The sequence below is a fragment of the Carcharodon carcharias genome, chromosome 22 (genome assembly GCF_017639515.1).
Source record: "Carcharodon carcharias isolate sCarCar2 chromosome 22, sCarCar2.pri, whole genome shotgun sequence".
Taxonomy (NCBI): Eukaryota; Metazoa; Chordata; class Chondrichthyes; order Lamniformes; family Lamnidae; genus Carcharodon; species Carcharodon carcharias.
The window spans coordinates 57546141-57562772 of NC_054488.1; the positions used below are offsets into that span (position 1 = coordinate 57546141).

The following is a 16632-nucleotide window of genomic DNA, read 5'->3' on the forward strand; positions in this document are numbered from 1 at the left end:
AAACATGGCTGGGAAATATTTCAATCAGTAGTATTTGCACTTCACCTGAAAATAGTGAAATATAATGTTGTCTGCAGCCCCTTTTCTGGAGGCTGACTTGACCACCAACTCTCAAACAATCAGACTACCTTCCAGGAAGGAACTGTTGTCCTGTGTGACTTAGCCAACCACTGCAACCCACCAGGAAGGAGAGCAATTCCAACCAACGGAAGGAACAGTTTAGCTAATGCAGGCTGGGACCTCTTGTTTTTCCCATAGTACAAACAAGCCTTGGGGACCAAGATCAAACAGATTACTTTAACCCATAAACTGCTGCTTCTAGCACATGCACAACTACAATAAACTTAATGAACCGATGCACTTTCCAGCAAGCCTCCTGCAAGGACTCTTAAAATCTTCATATGTGAACTTCTTAATTGAATTGCAAGAATAAACCATGTTATTTTCTACCCATTCATGTTTTTATGTAATAGTTCTTGAGGCTTGTGATCAATGGGATGTGAGAGCAAAGACATTTCATCTGAGCTTGTCAGGACTTAAATGTAACATTAATGGAAAACCATATAGCCAATAGCCAAAATGATGCATGTAGTGCAGGATTTCTTGCATCATGCAGCACAATAGGTACTGTAATTCCTCACACTATATCCTAGCTATGTTCTCTGAAATCACAACTTTCAGTGAAACAACTTTAATCAAACCTTGGGTTCCCGTTGGAATCCATGTTAAAACCAGAGTTTGTCTTTTCCGGGTGAGAAAGGTCAGAAAGAAGCATTGTACAAGTTGAAATACTGACTTGCACGTGTAGAGTACTATGCATTCCTAGCTGAAATAACTTTTAAAATACGATAAATTACTAAATATAAAAGAAATACTGCAAATATCTAAATTAATGCAAAATGGTTTTTCTGTTATCCAAAGTAACCTTAATAATATTCGTAGTGATTTTCACAAAGGACATTGCTCTTTCATTTTTACAGGGTATTTTTAAGTTGTCCAGTGAAGCAGAAGTGCATGTCTCTGCACTTTCACAGGCTTACAAATGTCTTATTATTTCCCCCCACTTCCCCCCTTCCCTGTTTCAGCAAGATAGTAATAGTTACCCCAGGACAAGTGCCTCAACGTACTGTCTAACAATGGATAATACTTCTTGAAATAAAATGGCATTCTTTCAAAATAATCTGCTGTTGAAGCACACCTTACCTTAGATAAAATGCCAATGTTTTCTTGATAAAGTGAATTTTGAATAGAATGCTTTCTTCTGTAAAGTAAGGAGTGTTTTTTTTCTCCTCCTGCCCTGACACACTCAAAATTTCATTCCCACTGTTTGTGGAGCACTCGGAAGTCGGTTGATCATCAATGCCTGCACACAAATAATATTATAATCAGTGTCATGATTTTAAAGGGACATGCACTCCCTATTGACTCCGTGATGTTAATACGAAAGAAGATTGCTCAAATCAGTGTAGGGCACGGAATTACTGTACAGATTTTTTTTATGCAATGAGTGGTTAGGATCTAGAATGTACTCTAGCTAGTGTGGTGGAGGCAGATTTAGTTGTGGCTTTCAAAAAGGTATTGGATAATTATCAGAAGGGAAAACCTTTACAGGGCCTTAGGATAAAGGCAGGGAAGTGGGATGAGCTGAGTTGCTCTTGCAGAGAGATGGCATGGACTGTACTTCTGTGCCATAATCATTTTACGATTCTAGGTGGAGCCTACATCATATTGAATGCAAACAGCAGCTGTTAGATTGGTACTGACAGTGTGAACAGGTATGTTCACACTTGAGACAGATTGGAAGAAAGAAAGGTGTGGTTTAAGTTTATGAATAAGACTTAGCTCCCCTTTTTGCCATGATAACCATCCATCATTATTACTGTTGCAAACAACTTTTTGTGAAGTAAAAGTATGATTTTTATGTTAGAGATTGACTGCTGTATTTCATGACTTTGATCATTACCAACGTTGTGGTGGCAAATTCTAACTGTTAGCACAAAGAAATGTGACTGAAGCGACAGAGCTATGGAATGTAAAAGTCCCAGTGGGATTAGTAGATTTAAACAACAGGTGGGGACCTAACTACATAAAATGGATAAAATGTGAACCATGAAGTCACAAGTATGTTATTTTTGGTTGGGCCCACAAGTTTTTCAATATAATACAACTCAGGATCATTATGGGTGTTGTTAGAGTGTGGCATGAGTAGTTTTATTTTTAATTAAACACACACAAATGGAGAATCTAACTTCATTTGTGTGTCTGTGTGATTAAGGAAGAAAACAAGAGCTTTTTGTGCAGTTTGGTTCCTGAAGGGTTTCATGCTGAAATTTCTTGTAACCATTGAGCAATATGGTTAAAACTTGGAACCTTTCTCTACAGTTTTAAATACTTGTTTCCAAATTACTACATTTTCTTTAATTTTTTTTCTAGAATGGGATGATAACAAAAGATGTAACCAGGCTCAAAATGCTTCTTGCAGAAATGGAAGTGAGTAATCTGTTGAAGGCTTTTAATGAGAGGTCTATAAAAAAGGAAATGAACTCTGTCATTAGTAATTGTGCAATTTGTCTGCTTTTCATGTCCTCCACACTTTAAATATGGTCATTGGGTGGTTATAAATCTGAATTATGTTCTGCATTCCTTTTTTCTTCTACTGTGCACGTGACAAGATTTGTATTTACTGTTCCGAATGAATTGCTGAGAATGTCGTCTTTCACCTTAGCTCACTAAAATTATGCAGCTCCACAGCCCTTAAAAGGAAGATTCTGTCTAATAGCTGTGTTTTGAAGTTTTACCAAGAGTTCATTTTTGTAAATTCTCAAATTTAAATAACTGGCAAGGTTTGTCCAGTGGTACCAACAGGACACGGTCTTGTACTTACAGTTCTGCACATGAAAAACTGTTGACCTTGAATCAAAACAGAGCAACCCAAAATTGTTCGGAAACTACCTTTAGACTATACTTGTGTCTTCCAATATATTTGTTACCAAGTGCCAATATATTTGTTACCAAGTTACCAAGGAATTCCTATCCTTGTCTTTGTTTCACCTCATTTGCCTGCAGCCAGTCCAATTTCCATTAGATGGCAAAACAAATTGAAAGCCAAGGGTAAGGGAAAGCATTTGCTTCCCTGAAGTGTTGATTTGCTGACAAAATGCAGATACCAGGAACCTTCTGGTAACCTCACCTAAATGGCCACTCAGTTTTCACTTTTATTCTTATTCCCTCTTATGGTTCCATGAGCGTTTGCCCTCTGATGCCTCACCATTATTCTTCATCGGAGTCTAGAAGTAGATATTGAACATTTGACAGGCTTTGGCCACTCGAGTAGCATAATCAAGCTTGACCTGAACATCACCTGATGGTACTCAGTCATAGTGGAAATAGCTTTATTTTAACTTTGCAGGCTAACTCACACAGGACTTGTTTGTACTCTGAAATTGCCATACTCTGAGAAACTAGGGGCTTTCCTGATTCAACATTTCATCGTCTTAGCTAGCTGAGCAATTGACAGAGCCTAAGATGCCAGGTTTTGTTGTTCCATGCAAGTTGACTGGAGAAGAAAGGAAGCTATGGGAGCAATGGGGGAAAGCACACTCAAGACCATGATTTTTTTTTCTTTTTTAACCCGAGTCTACCTTATCCTTGCAAATTTTCTGATAATCACTCTGCCCTTAAGAAACAAAGGTTGTCCCTCTTGCCATGCAAATTATTAATGAACCATTTCAAGATCTGGACTGTTGTAAGATTACAAAAAGTGATATTAATTCAACTTATCCATTAATTGGAAAGTTTTGGTCAAATTCCTAACTATCAGTAATGTTTTCATCCTGGCAGTGATCTAGGCTACGTTAGACAGCTCTAGAACTCTGCCCTTAAAACCATTGGGGATTCATTAATCATCACTCTAGTTATCCCAAATCTTTACTTGCATATTATGTATTTTTCTACAAGTACGTGATTAGTCATTGCCTAACTTCCCTTTTTACCTCCATCAATTCAGGATCCCAAAGGCTCTCTTTTCTCTCTCACTCATTCACCAACTGTTTTAAATGTGCATGATCAAACTTATCGTCACCTAATCCCTCTAACCACTGCTGCTTGATTGACCTTGCCTTGTTTTGCTCTTATTTTATTGCTTTCCTTTTCATCCTTCACTTAGCTGCCTTTTTTTAAAAAAGGTGCAGAACATGTAGAAAACAAAAGCTATCTGAAACACTCATCCTTATTCATTAGTACAAATTCAAATTGGTTTAATTTTACAAAACGTTTTTAAAGTTTGTTATGCCAACTTTTCCTCCTCTTGAAGATAGTTTCCAGCAAGAGTAACTGGATAGCAATCAGGAGCAAGCCCTTGGTCAGTTGTAAGTTTCTCCCCCACTTCCAGTGGTACTGACGTCAATTCTAATACTCGAACTGCTCTCTGAGAATTGTTTTGTCCTGTTTACATCTTGCCTGCTTTTTAATGTTTGCAGATAACCAGCAATAAACTGATGTCTGCGTATTTAGAAGACACAGAAGAAGGTAATTCACAAAATAAGTCTGTACTGTTAGATGAATTACAAGCTACTTGCTCTTTAGCATAGCTTATACATGTATAAAAGAAACAAGGAGCATGGATTTATAAAGCACCTTGTGTCCTCCAGAAGTTTTGAAGTGTTTCACAACCAATGAATTACAATAGGCAAGAATATTTTCAAACTTTCTAACTATACGGTTAGGCCTTTGTCTATTGCTTGTCTATGGCACTGTTTTTCAGTTGGCATTATATGTTGAAGGTAGTTAAGAGAATGACAAAAGTTATTCATTTAACTATTTAAGATAATTTTAGTCTAATTCTCTCTTGATAGTATCCCAGTGAATGAAGGCTACACCTATTGGCACTCTAATCCATGCAGTTCAGATGCTGCCAGATTCCATTCCTGGCTTGTACTCAGTTAGGAATTTTCAGCCAAGTTGGCAGTTGGGATGCCACAGGTTTGTTCGTGCTCCTGTAAACTATCCAGGGAGTCCGACTGTAAAATTACGTGAGTTGACATCTGCTGGGCACAACATCAAGTTCTACAGTAAAGGCCACCATGATCATATAATTTTTTGAAAATCATTGGCTTAGCTTGCACATGTAGAATTTCCCCCATGGGTGATCTGCCTGTGGAGTTGATGCTTTCAGTTCAAGAAGGGAAAAACAAGAGTATATATTTAAAAATTTCAGTCGGACAATTATAAGTATGATTATGAAAATAAAGGACTGGAATTTAAAGGGGGGGCTAATCAATTAATTAGGATGGCTGTTGGGCCCTTTAGAATGTTATCTGGTAAACAGTAAGTTAGGGTTGCAAATAATACATACTAGGATTTACTATGTTTCATTTTGTCATTGAGAGGCCAGGATAAAATTGTATTTTTAAGTCTTTTTCTAAGGTTTTGTCTTCAATAATTTGGTAGTACTGAACTTGAATATTGCAGAAAAGAGAGATATGTTGCCGATGCTTTTCATATTGCACTCATCAGGACAAACACAGTGCTGACATTCCTGTATTTGTCCTGATGAGTGCAAGCCAAAAAGCTTCGGCAACATATACAAGATATTTATTTCTTGTCAGACATCTGACAACTTTAGGCATGGTCATGGCTAATAATTGATCTTGGTTTGTTAAGAGCATGTTCAGTGGGTTTGAATGATCTTCTGTCATTACAAACTCAACCTATTATCGACGAGACATGTTAACTGTTACTGCTGTGAGGTGGCCCTTTTGATTTAAAAAGAAATATTGTAGTCAAATAGACAATTTATATGAAGGAAGAACCTAGATGCTTTAAATGGTATTTGAATGATTGTTGTAGATTCTGAAGATGGATGGCAGTTCCGGCCTCCTCCCCGTGGTGTAACCTGTAGCGAAGAATACACACTGTGCAAAAGGTAAGCCGATTCGATTACTTCCATTTAAATAACTCCTTGCTTTATTACTGGATTAATTCCCAACACAGCCTTTTTGTTGCCTAAGAGCTGTGTGAAGTGACTGATTTCTGCTGCTGTCGATTTATAAGTTAATGCATATGGTCATTCTCTTACCTGCCTGTCATCAGTATGTTCATATTTCATTCTCTGTGTCTCTTTCCTCTGTTTCTCTGATAATCTGGACTATAATGTTTTTAATGATTTGAGAGTGTGGTCAGCATTAGAAAAATTGAATCTTGCGCTATTGAACACATGGCCTGGTATTTTGTTGGGCAAGGGTTAGAGCTAAATGGAGGATGCCACTAGAAATGCTGAGCTAGGAGATGAGCAGCATGTCCAGATTCCACATTTCTTGATGTAGCAGTCAATGGGGTTGATGGCATTGAGGATAGAGGCAGAGAAGTAATAGTGATTGAGAAAGATATAAGATCATAAGAAATAGGAGCAGGAGTAGGCTATTCAGCCCCTTGAGTCTGCCCTGCCATTCAGTAAGATCATGGCTGACCTGCCCCAGGCATCAACTCCTCTTTAGTGCCAGCTCCTCATAGCCCTCAACCCCCCGATGTTTCAAAAATAATATCTACCTCCTCTTTAAATACTTTCAGTGATCTAGCCTCAACAACTTTCCAGATATTCACTACCCTCTGAGAGAAGAAATTCCTTCGCACCTCAGTTTTAAATGAGTGTCCCCTTATTCTGTAACTGTCCCCTAGTTGAGATTCCCCCATTAGTGTAAACATCTCAGCATATACCCTGCTAAGCCCACTCAGAATTTTATACATTTCAATAAGGTCACCCCTCATTCTTCTAATCAAATGAATAAAGGCATAAACTGTTTAGCCATTCTTGATAAATCAACCCTTTCATCCCAGGAATCAGCCTAGTGAATCTCTTTTGAACTGCCTCCAATGCCTCCTTTCTTAAGTACGGGAGCCAAAACTGTACACGGTAGTCCAAGTGTGGCCTCACCAATGCCCTGTACAGTTATAACAAGACTTCTCTATTTTTAAACTCCAACTCCCTCGCAATGCAGGCCAAAATTCCATTTGCCTTCTTAATTACTTGCTGCACCTGCATGCTAACTTTGTGTTTCAAGCACAAGAACGCCCAGATCCCTCTGTGCTGCTGTTCTTTGGAGTCTCTCTCCATTTAAATAATAGCCTGCCTTTTGATTCTTCCTACCAAAGTACCTGATCTCTCAATTTCCTACATGAAACTCCATCTGCCAAGTTTTTGCCCACTCACTCAGGTACTTTGGTAGGAAGAATCACATTCCATACCCTACAAATTGACCATAGCTCCCTCTCTCGATGGTTCAACTCCTGGTTGACTGCAAGCATCACCAATTGCAACTGACCCAAGATTTCAACTTTCCACAGAAGATCTGGATGACCCACAAACCTCTTGAGGACAGGCTAATGAAGATGTGGCCACTTAGAAATGGAACATGAGGAACTGCTCAAATTATGACTGTGGCCATCTGTCAGGAAGATATAATAATTCTCTATTATTGGAATTTATTGTAAAATAGAGTATTAGTGGAATGTGTCAATATGGGTTTGTGTGTGGGTGAGACTTAACTGAGTTACAGGCAGCTAGTCTGGGTGCTTTGATGTAAGAAGAGAGGGTGGGTTTGAAATGTTAATTAGGTAAACATGGGGGGAAGTTTGGAAACATAGGTGTCAAGGAAACATTTGCATTTTTAAATACACCAGACTACACCAGATTGTTTTCAAGGGAGGGGTGAAATGTGTCACATAGCCAAGTGAAGTTTAGAAAGTGTTTTTATTTTTCCCAAAGATTACTGGTAAAACTTAAGTGCTATGAGAGGTTTCTATTATCAGGAAGAAAGTCTAAAGACATAGTGAAACAATTCAAAGGGGGAAAATATGTATAAAGGAGCAAAGGCTGCGTGTAAGGGTAGGAATTTTAAAACCTCAAGTGTGACAAAACCTTCAGCATCTATGCCTCAAGCTGCTGTCTTCAAAGGACTGAAGTTAAAAAAACTCACTTTGAATTTGACTTGTTCAGGATATCATGTTTCTTTGCCTGGGTCTTAAAATCTGTGTCTTACTGTTGCTTTAACAAAAGTGTAACTGGGAATTAGATTGATTAGGGGAATTTAAAAGTTATCATAGTTGTAATTTGCAGATCTATGTATATATTTAAAAATCACTTCTCTTATTAATAAATATTTAATTTAGTTTTATAGGTGTTCTTATTACTACTGAATTCAAGGCATGCATCTTGAAATTTATACAAACTGCAAAACAAATTGTGGTAGTTGTTTCAAGTTTCCCTTTGGGACTTAAACATCTCAGTATTTACCACTGGCTGTGTCATAATACCATCCAAGTCAGGCCATATACTGAATTTCTGGCCTGAGATTCATTCCTGGTGGCATTGCAACCATTCATTATTGTATCAGCTAAAGTTGTTGAATGGATTATTAATCTCGACATCAAACTGTAGCTGCTTCCCCAGCTATGCGAATTAAAAAAAAACAGATATAAATAATCTTTCAACAAATGATTTGTGACAAATGTACAGTATTGTCTTTGTTGTTGTAAAGTCAGGGAAGCTTACAAGTGACAAATTATAAACCTTAAAATGGGAGGTGGTGTGTTCCTGCCTAATAAGTCATATAATGATTTTTTTGTTTGTTTTAGGTTCATAGAACAGAAGATATGTAGATATGGTGCTCAGTGTACATCTGCACACTCGCAGAAGGAGCTGGCTGAATGGCAGAAACGCTACTCTTCACGGCTAATGCGGTTGAAACAGCAAAAAGAAAGTAAACAGTCTATTGGGAATTATATGGAAACATTAATTGAAAAATGGATGAATTCTTTATCTCCAGAAAAAGTGGTACGTAAATCTCTTGATTTGGCATGTCAAGCAAGAGAGAAAGAACTTGCATCTATATTATGTCTTTCACATCCTTGGGTGTCCAGAAATGCTTCACAGCCACTTTATTTCAGTGTAGTCACTGTTGCTTTGTAGGCAAACCTGGCAGTCAGTTTGTGCACAAGCAACATTGTGATGGATTACTAGATGATCTGTTTTGGTGATATTAGTTGAGGAATAAATGTTGTCTTGGGTGTCATAAAGGATTCTGCCACTCCATATTCTGATTGCTTGCTGACGTGTAGACTTACAAATGAAAAATGCACACTTGGGTAGGGTACCAGAGGCTGAATGTCAATCATCCAGTTGTACCCAAGTAGAAGTTGATGGTTTTCAGAGGAAAGGAAGCAAAATTTGAAACAAATCAAATTCTACAAAAGAAAGGTTGTGAGCAGATAATTGTGAATTGGTAAACTGTGCCAAGAGTAGTTGAAACAGCATTTATTTGTTCACCCTGTTCAGGGGAAAAAAACTACCTAATGGGGTTGAATTGATGAAAATTTTGAGAAACTGGAGTTCCTTTTTTGATTTGCAGTCAGCTTCCTTTAAAAATGCTGATTTGCTAAGGTGGTCTTGTATTGTGTTTTTAAAGCTTAGTGAGTCTGTGGATGGTGTAGCAGTGGAACATAGCCCAGAACTATCGGTAACTGTGACAACCAAGAAATCTAGTCAAGCGTGGACCTTTATACTCCATTGTAAAGTAAGTACAAGTGATTCACTTTGTAAAGTTTGTTCATTTATTATGATACATTAAAAGCTTCCAGGTATTACATTCGCAAATGCTACCTTAGCCAATATTGAATCTACCCTCCCATGAATTTTCAACAGAAATTTGTGGATGGGGAAGAGGAATTTCAGCAACCTTACATTTTATTAATCTTCTCCCCCCCCCTCCAATAATGTGTCCCCCACACTCTAGTCCGCCGCCGCCACCCTCCCCACATCCTCGTAATTAACGTATGCTAACCTTTTGCCTTTAACATTGCCAATGAGGATGAGTGTATGGCATAAAATATACTGTATAAAATTTAGTTTGGTTAATATTTAAGCAACTGATGATTGAAGGCTGAGAGTTTATACAGGAGAAGGTACTTCAAAATTGGTTGAAGATTTGGAAATCTAAGTCTATATGAGTGACATTGAAAACTCCATGGCCTATTCCACAAACCAGCCAAGCTGTCTTTTTGGAATGTTTCTAATTTAAATTGTCAGTGTTTCATTGGTCAAGCAATATATAAATGATGCATTTGTCACATCAGAGAATGATATCTTTTTTCATGACTGCTCTAGTCTAGCAAAAACTTCCTGCTAGTAGTTCATTTTACATAATCGAACGTCCAGTTGCATCTTGAGCTCTCCTAATGCCTGTGATTTCAGTACCTTAGGTAACTTATTCTAAACATTTATCCCCATATGAATAAAGAAATGTTTTCTAAGATCACTTTATAAATATACTTTTCATCAATGTTAGTTTCAATTCTCTTGTTCCGGTGGCCTGACTGACCTCAGTCAAGTTCTGGGTGACCTTGTTATACCATTTAATCATTCATAGGTTTTACTTATTCACTCCCCCATGATCTTATTGAAATTATCAAGAGTTGGGTATAAAAAGGGCATTTGAAATGCTGATGAGTGAGCTTGCATAAAATCGGTGTGTGAATGAAATTTGCATTTTTAGATAAGGGGGAAAGTTGTTGCAATTTCAAAGAGGCATAAGGTTTTTACAACTGCTAAGATAAAATTACATTAATTTTTCCCAAAAGTGCTGACCATAATGATAACATTTTAAATTATGGGAAAAGTGAATTCCAACAACATGGGGGAACAATGGGATTTACAAATCAAAGAAGGAGAAATATATTTAAAGAAGGATGGAAGTCTGTGTGAGGTGTGTCCATGTGAGATCTGAAAGGTACAGTGTGAAACAGACTTGGGTGGAGTGGTTGAGGTGCGCGGAGGAAAGCTTCTAGCCACTTTGCAGAAGCCTTCTGTCCCAGTAACCAAAGTTGTTTTAAGAGTATTTGGAATTCCACTGTCCAATGGGTGCTTGTGGTAACCTTGCTGGATTATGGCTATAAATTTGCAATCTATTTTGGACTATTGCCTTAAAGGGGGTGTGTAGTTGGGAGTCTGGCTAACTGTAATCTTGTGTATGTGTTCTATTATGTTCTTTTTTGTTAATAAATGTTTCAATTTAATTTTTAAAATCTCTAAAGGTGATAGTGGGCTCATTACTTCTGAATTCAATACACAAACCTTCTCATAATAAATACAAATTGCAAAACCATTGTGATAGCGTGGCCAAGTTTCCCTTGTGGATTTGGGCAGCCTGGCAAATACCACCTACTGTATCGTAACATGTTGTATTCATGGAATTGATGCAGCTGGCTGTTTTAAATTTTTAATCAGTGTCAATTCCCAAGATATTGATGGTTGGGGGCTTGCCAATGGTGGTGATATCTAAGGTCAAGGGGTGATGACTGGACTTTTTGTTGTTCGTGATGGTTATTACCTAGCAATTTGGTATGAATGTTACCTACCACTTATCAATCCAAGCCTGGATGTTGTTCAAGCCCTGCTGTAGGCTGACAAAGGCTGCTTCATTATTGGAGGAGTTGTGAATGGAACTGATTTCTGCATGCATTGATAACCAGTGCCCCCACTCCAAACATGATGGGGGTTAGGCCACTGAAGCAGCTGGAATTGATTGGGCTAAGAACACTTCCTTGAGGAACTCCTGCAGTGATGTCCTGATTCTGTGTTTGTAGGGATCCAGAACTGGAACTGGTGGATCCAATTAAAAAGTGAATGTGCACTGCTGTTGTTTTAGGCCTAGTTTACTAGGTTCGAAGCACCAATTTTTAAAAAAAAAGTTAGAGGGAGAGATGGTGGCACAGTGGTAATGTTACTGGACTAGCAATCCATAATTCCAGCCTAATGTTCTGGGGATATGGGTTCAAACCCTAGCAAGGCAGCTGGTGGCATTTAAATTCGATTAATAAATCTGGAATATAAAGCTACCCTCAGTAATGGTGACCAGAAAACAATCATTGTTGTAAAAACCCATCTGGTTCACTAACGTCCTTTTTGGGAAGAAAATCTGCCATCCTTACCTGGCCTACATGTGACTCCAGATCCACAGCAATGTGGTTGACTCTTAACTGCCTGCTGAAATGGCCAAGCAAACCACTCAGTTCAAGGGCAATTGGGGACGGGCAACAAATGGTGGCCTTGCCAGCAATGCCCTCATCCCATGAAAGGATATAGAAAACAAGAGAACATGTAGAAATTGGATTTAAAAAAAGTAACCTCCAGAAGGAGAAGATAAAGGCAAAGGCGGTGAAAAATACAGGCAATATGAATGTGATGTTCCTTTTGGGAATTAATGTTGGGCTAACTGATATGTTTTCTTTCCCCTCTTCAGCCTGCACGTTTGCTGTATCGAATAGCCTTGCTCTACGATGCTCATCGTCCTCATTTTTCCATCTTGACTGTTTCTGTTGGTGATCTCAACACCCAGGTGGTACAAGATGTACCTGAGAACTGTCAGGAATGGCTTGGAGGAGGAAAGATGGCTCAGAATGGAATGGACCATTGTATATATAGAGTCAGTGTACAGTTCAATACGGAAATATTTGGAACTTTTCGTCAAACTGTAGTTTTTGACTTTGGGTCTGAACCAGTCCTGATGCAAAGGATTATGGTGGATGCTGCATCAATAGAAGGTATGAATTAGACCATTTCTGTTGTTTGCACAAATTACTTGCAGTTTATTTTCAATTTTGGAAATGCAATGACTTATTGAAGAATTTAAGGGCCCAGAAGGCTCCTATGGAGAGTTTTATTGGGGCCATCCTGAAGAAGGCCTGTCTCACAAGTTTACTTTATAGAATATAAAGATGGAAAGGCTCAAGCAGTGCACAAGTGAATTCAGTCTTGCAAGCTCTTCAAGTATTGAGAATGTGGCCCAGATAGTTAAGGATACCTTGTCAACGTCAGCACTTAATAGGTTAACAGAATAATAAGAACAGAAAAGGTCTGTGATAAAAATGAAAATAATTTCCCCCTCATGAGATCTAATTGTGGGAGTATTGAACTTGGGGACAGAGTCTTTGAATTAGAGCCAGGGCTATCAAGACTAAAATTAGAAAACACTTCTATTCTCAAAGGGCGGTGGAAATTTGGAACACCCTTCCACAAATAGCAATTGATGCTAGATCAATTAATTTTAAAACAGATTGATAGTTTTTTGTTAACCAATGTAATATGGGATATGGGGCAAAGATGGGTACATAGACTTAGGTTGCAAATGAGCACTAATCTCATTGAATGACGACAGGCCTGAGGGCTGAAATGGTCTCTTCCTGTTCCAGTGTTCCTAAATTAAATAATAGTTCCTTGTTAGAAATTGTGACTCTAATCATTATCTAAAAATGTTAAGTGTGTTGTCATTGCAAGCTTGTTGAATGTATGATGGAACCCAATTTGGAACATAGGTAAAAGGAGCAGGAATATGTCCCTTTGAGCCTGCTCTGCCACTCAGTAAGATGATGGCAGAACATCTGCATCAAATTCCACTTTCTATCCCCAAATCTCTTGATTCCCTTAATGCCCAAGAATCCAGCAGTCTCCATCTTGGATATGACTTAATTTGCTTATGTCTATTTCATCTCCATATATTGAAAGTGAGAAGGGTCTCATTAAAGATTCTTGGGGCTTGAAATTTGCAGTCTCATCAAACTGCGAAAAATCCATTTATTCCTACTCTTGAATTTCTACCCTTCAGCCATTCTTGTATCACACTATCACCATAGCAGCAGATATGGTGCTTTTAATGTAGAAAACATCCTAAAGGGCTTTGCAGAGATGGAGAAGTGACCAAATGTCTGATTTTAAAAAGAAATGGGATTTGCAAGGTGGAGAGAAGATGAGAAATGATAATAATAGTGGCCTAAACTTAATGCATTGAGGAGAATGGTGAACCCTTTTTTGCTGCCTTATAAGATTTCTGACCATTTTGCCACGGAAGTATTTTGTTATGACTTTGTCTGAAAGTGTAACTAGCAAGTTCATGAGTGATTAAATAACTTGATACTGACTCGTTGGAGCCATTGAGACAAAGATGTGAAAGACATGTTCATAAAGTCACTGGAGAGGTAACAAGCTGGCCATTGACAAGGTATCCTTAACTGTCTGGGCCACATTCTCAATACTTGAAGGGCTTGTGAGACTGAATTCACTTGTGCACTGCTTGAGCCTGTCTGCATGGGGCCCATATGTAAGGGTCACAGTAGCTGGTTTGGTTGGAAGCACTGTTAATCAACATACTGGACAGATCAGTGGTAAAACAACTGACTTCCAGGCCAACCAGAAGCAAGAGAGCAGAAACATATCACTTGGGTTCAGTTCTAGGAAAATCTGCAGGGAGAGAGGGACACACACCATATGCAGTTAGACCATATTTATTTCTCCCTTGAGATAGGTGGTCAATTCTGACAAGGATTCAACCGAAAAAGTCAACATTTAACCTACTCAGTGCGCCATCTTATTCATTTTGATATGGAGTGATGCAGAATTGTGTTGAAGTTGAGTGAAATTTACTGCAGACCTATCCCGACTCATTCACGAGAACAGTTGCAGAATAAACCAATTTGTTACTTTTAGCTTTGTCTCATTGAAATATAAATTGGCATACCTTTTGGAAGGTAAAAACAGACATTTACTTTGTGCTTTTCACTACCTTGTGATGTCTCAAAGCTCTTTGCAGCCAATGAAGCACTTTTGAAGGTCATGTAATGCAGGAAATTTGGCAGCCAATTTGTGCACAGCAGGCTCCCACAAACACACTGTGATAATGTGATAGAGAAACACACATGGAAACACCTGCAAATTTACAGTATTTGCTATATTTTCCAAGGGGACTTATTCTTGGCCTAGGTTATCATGTCAAGTATTGGGCAATATTAAAGAATAACAGCAGTTAAATTGAACTGGAAAGAATATCTAGAACAGACTGCAATTTGAGACAATTTTATACTGCTCATTCACTTGTTTCATTTAAATGCATTATGTTGATTTAGAGACTGAATCTAGGCTTGGAGTGTGGGCTCACTTTGCTTTATAGAGACAGGAAAATCATGTGATTTCTCTGGTAGCTGGTGTACAGAGTACTGGTTTTATGTTGCGATTCCTGGTTGTCCTAATCATTTACCTAGATATTGGGTAGTAAAAAAGATGCACTCTGGATCATAGGAGAAATTAGGTCCACTAACCAGATCAATCACTGATGCTGAATGTGAGGAAAAAATCTCATGTAAATATATAAAAATGTAATACCAGTCTTGGTGATGGATAGGATGGGTTTCAAACACAGCTTTTGGTAGAACAAGATACTAGAATTTTTCACTCTGGTTTAGCTATGGTTTTTAGTTATCCCTCCAAATAACTGTTTCTCTTGACTCTGCATAGTTTGTGTTCCTGTTGACCAACTTGGGATATCTTTCTATATTAAAGATGCAAGTTGATAAGTTGGTGGTTGCTGATGATGGGAATGGAATTAGCGAGAATGTCATAGAAACTGAGGTATATGGTGAGAACTGAAAGCAGTGGCTTTGGCCTTTTGATCAATTGGAGACATTTTTGTCTGTTAAGCTGTCAGTCTCCCAGGACAGAGGTGATCATGATGATGTGAATGTTGGAGAAGTAGAGAGCTTGGTGTTATCGCCAATGTGTGGAAACTGACCACTCCCTTCCTACAGATGATGTCACCGAGAGGCAGAATGCAGAGGAAGTGATGCCAAAGATACATCCATGCTGGATTCCACAGGTCACTATATAGGGGCATAGCAAGAGAAGCCATTGCTGGAGATGTACTAGCAGCATTTGGATAACAGCTTGTGTTCATAAAGCGCCTTGAACATAATAAAATGTGCCAAGGTGCTTCATAGGAGCGTTATTGAATAAAATTTGACACTGAACCATCTAATGCAATATTAGAACAGGTGACTAAAAGCTTGGTCAAAGAGGTAGATCATGGTGGATATTCAACCTCCGTTCCAATCCCTTGATTCCCTTAGAGTCCAGAAATTTATCATCCATAAATGTACTCGATGACTGAGCATTCTCCTTGGTAGAGAATTTGAAAGATTCACACCCACTGAGTGAAGACATTTCTCCTTACCTCAGTCCGAACTGACTGACTTATCCTGAGACCATGTCCCCGAGTCCTGGATTCCCTAGCTCGGGGAGATGGTCTCTCAGCATGTACCCCCATTAAGCCTATCAAAACGTTTGCACATTTTAATGAGGTCACCTCTTATTCTTCTTTTATTCTGGAGAGTTAGAGGTCCACTCCACTCAGTCTTTCAGAGGGTGAGATGTGATTTTGTAAATTGGATATGTTCTCACTGGAAGAGGAGCTTTGACGTGATATAATTGCTTTTTCTTTAGATTCTGAAGGGACTAGATATTGTAGAGCATGAGTAGCTGTTTCACCTTGTCCAGAACAGTAGAACCTGAAGGCATGACCTGAGCTTGAAGGGGGGTAAATTCAGATCTAATCTCGAGAAACATTTGAGAGTTAGTAGTTGATATATAGAACAGGCTCCCTCGGGAGATGGTGGAAACAGAGTTGATTCATTCAATTATAAATTAGATCATTTCACAAAATATTTTGTGATTCTGTATGAGGAATTTTAGACATGACAGATGGCAAGCTTGGGAGAAACAGGTCTTTTTTATTCTTTCCTGGGACATAGGTGTCG

The 16632-nt window shown here is 38.5% G+C and overlaps 1 protein-coding gene across 4 annotated transcripts in view; it reads left to right on the forward strand.

Moving 5' to 3' along the window:
* helz (helicase with zinc finger) overlaps positions 1-16632 on the forward strand; it is a 253424-nt gene that overhangs the window by 61818 nt on the left and 174974 nt on the right. For all 4 annotated transcript variants that reach the window (XM_041216945.1, XM_041216948.1, XM_041216949.1 and 1 more), the window contains exons 5-10: positions 2434-2490; positions 4479-4527; positions 5848-5923; positions 8632-8830; positions 9462-9569; positions 12294-12594. In XM_041216945.1, coding sequence (XP_041072879.1) covers positions 2434-2490; positions 4479-4527; positions 5848-5923; positions 8632-8830; positions 9462-9569; positions 12294-12594 — 790 coding nt within the window. The remainder of the gene's footprint in view (positions 1-2433; positions 2491-4478; positions 4528-5847; positions 5924-8631; positions 8831-9461; positions 9570-12293; positions 12595-16632) is intronic.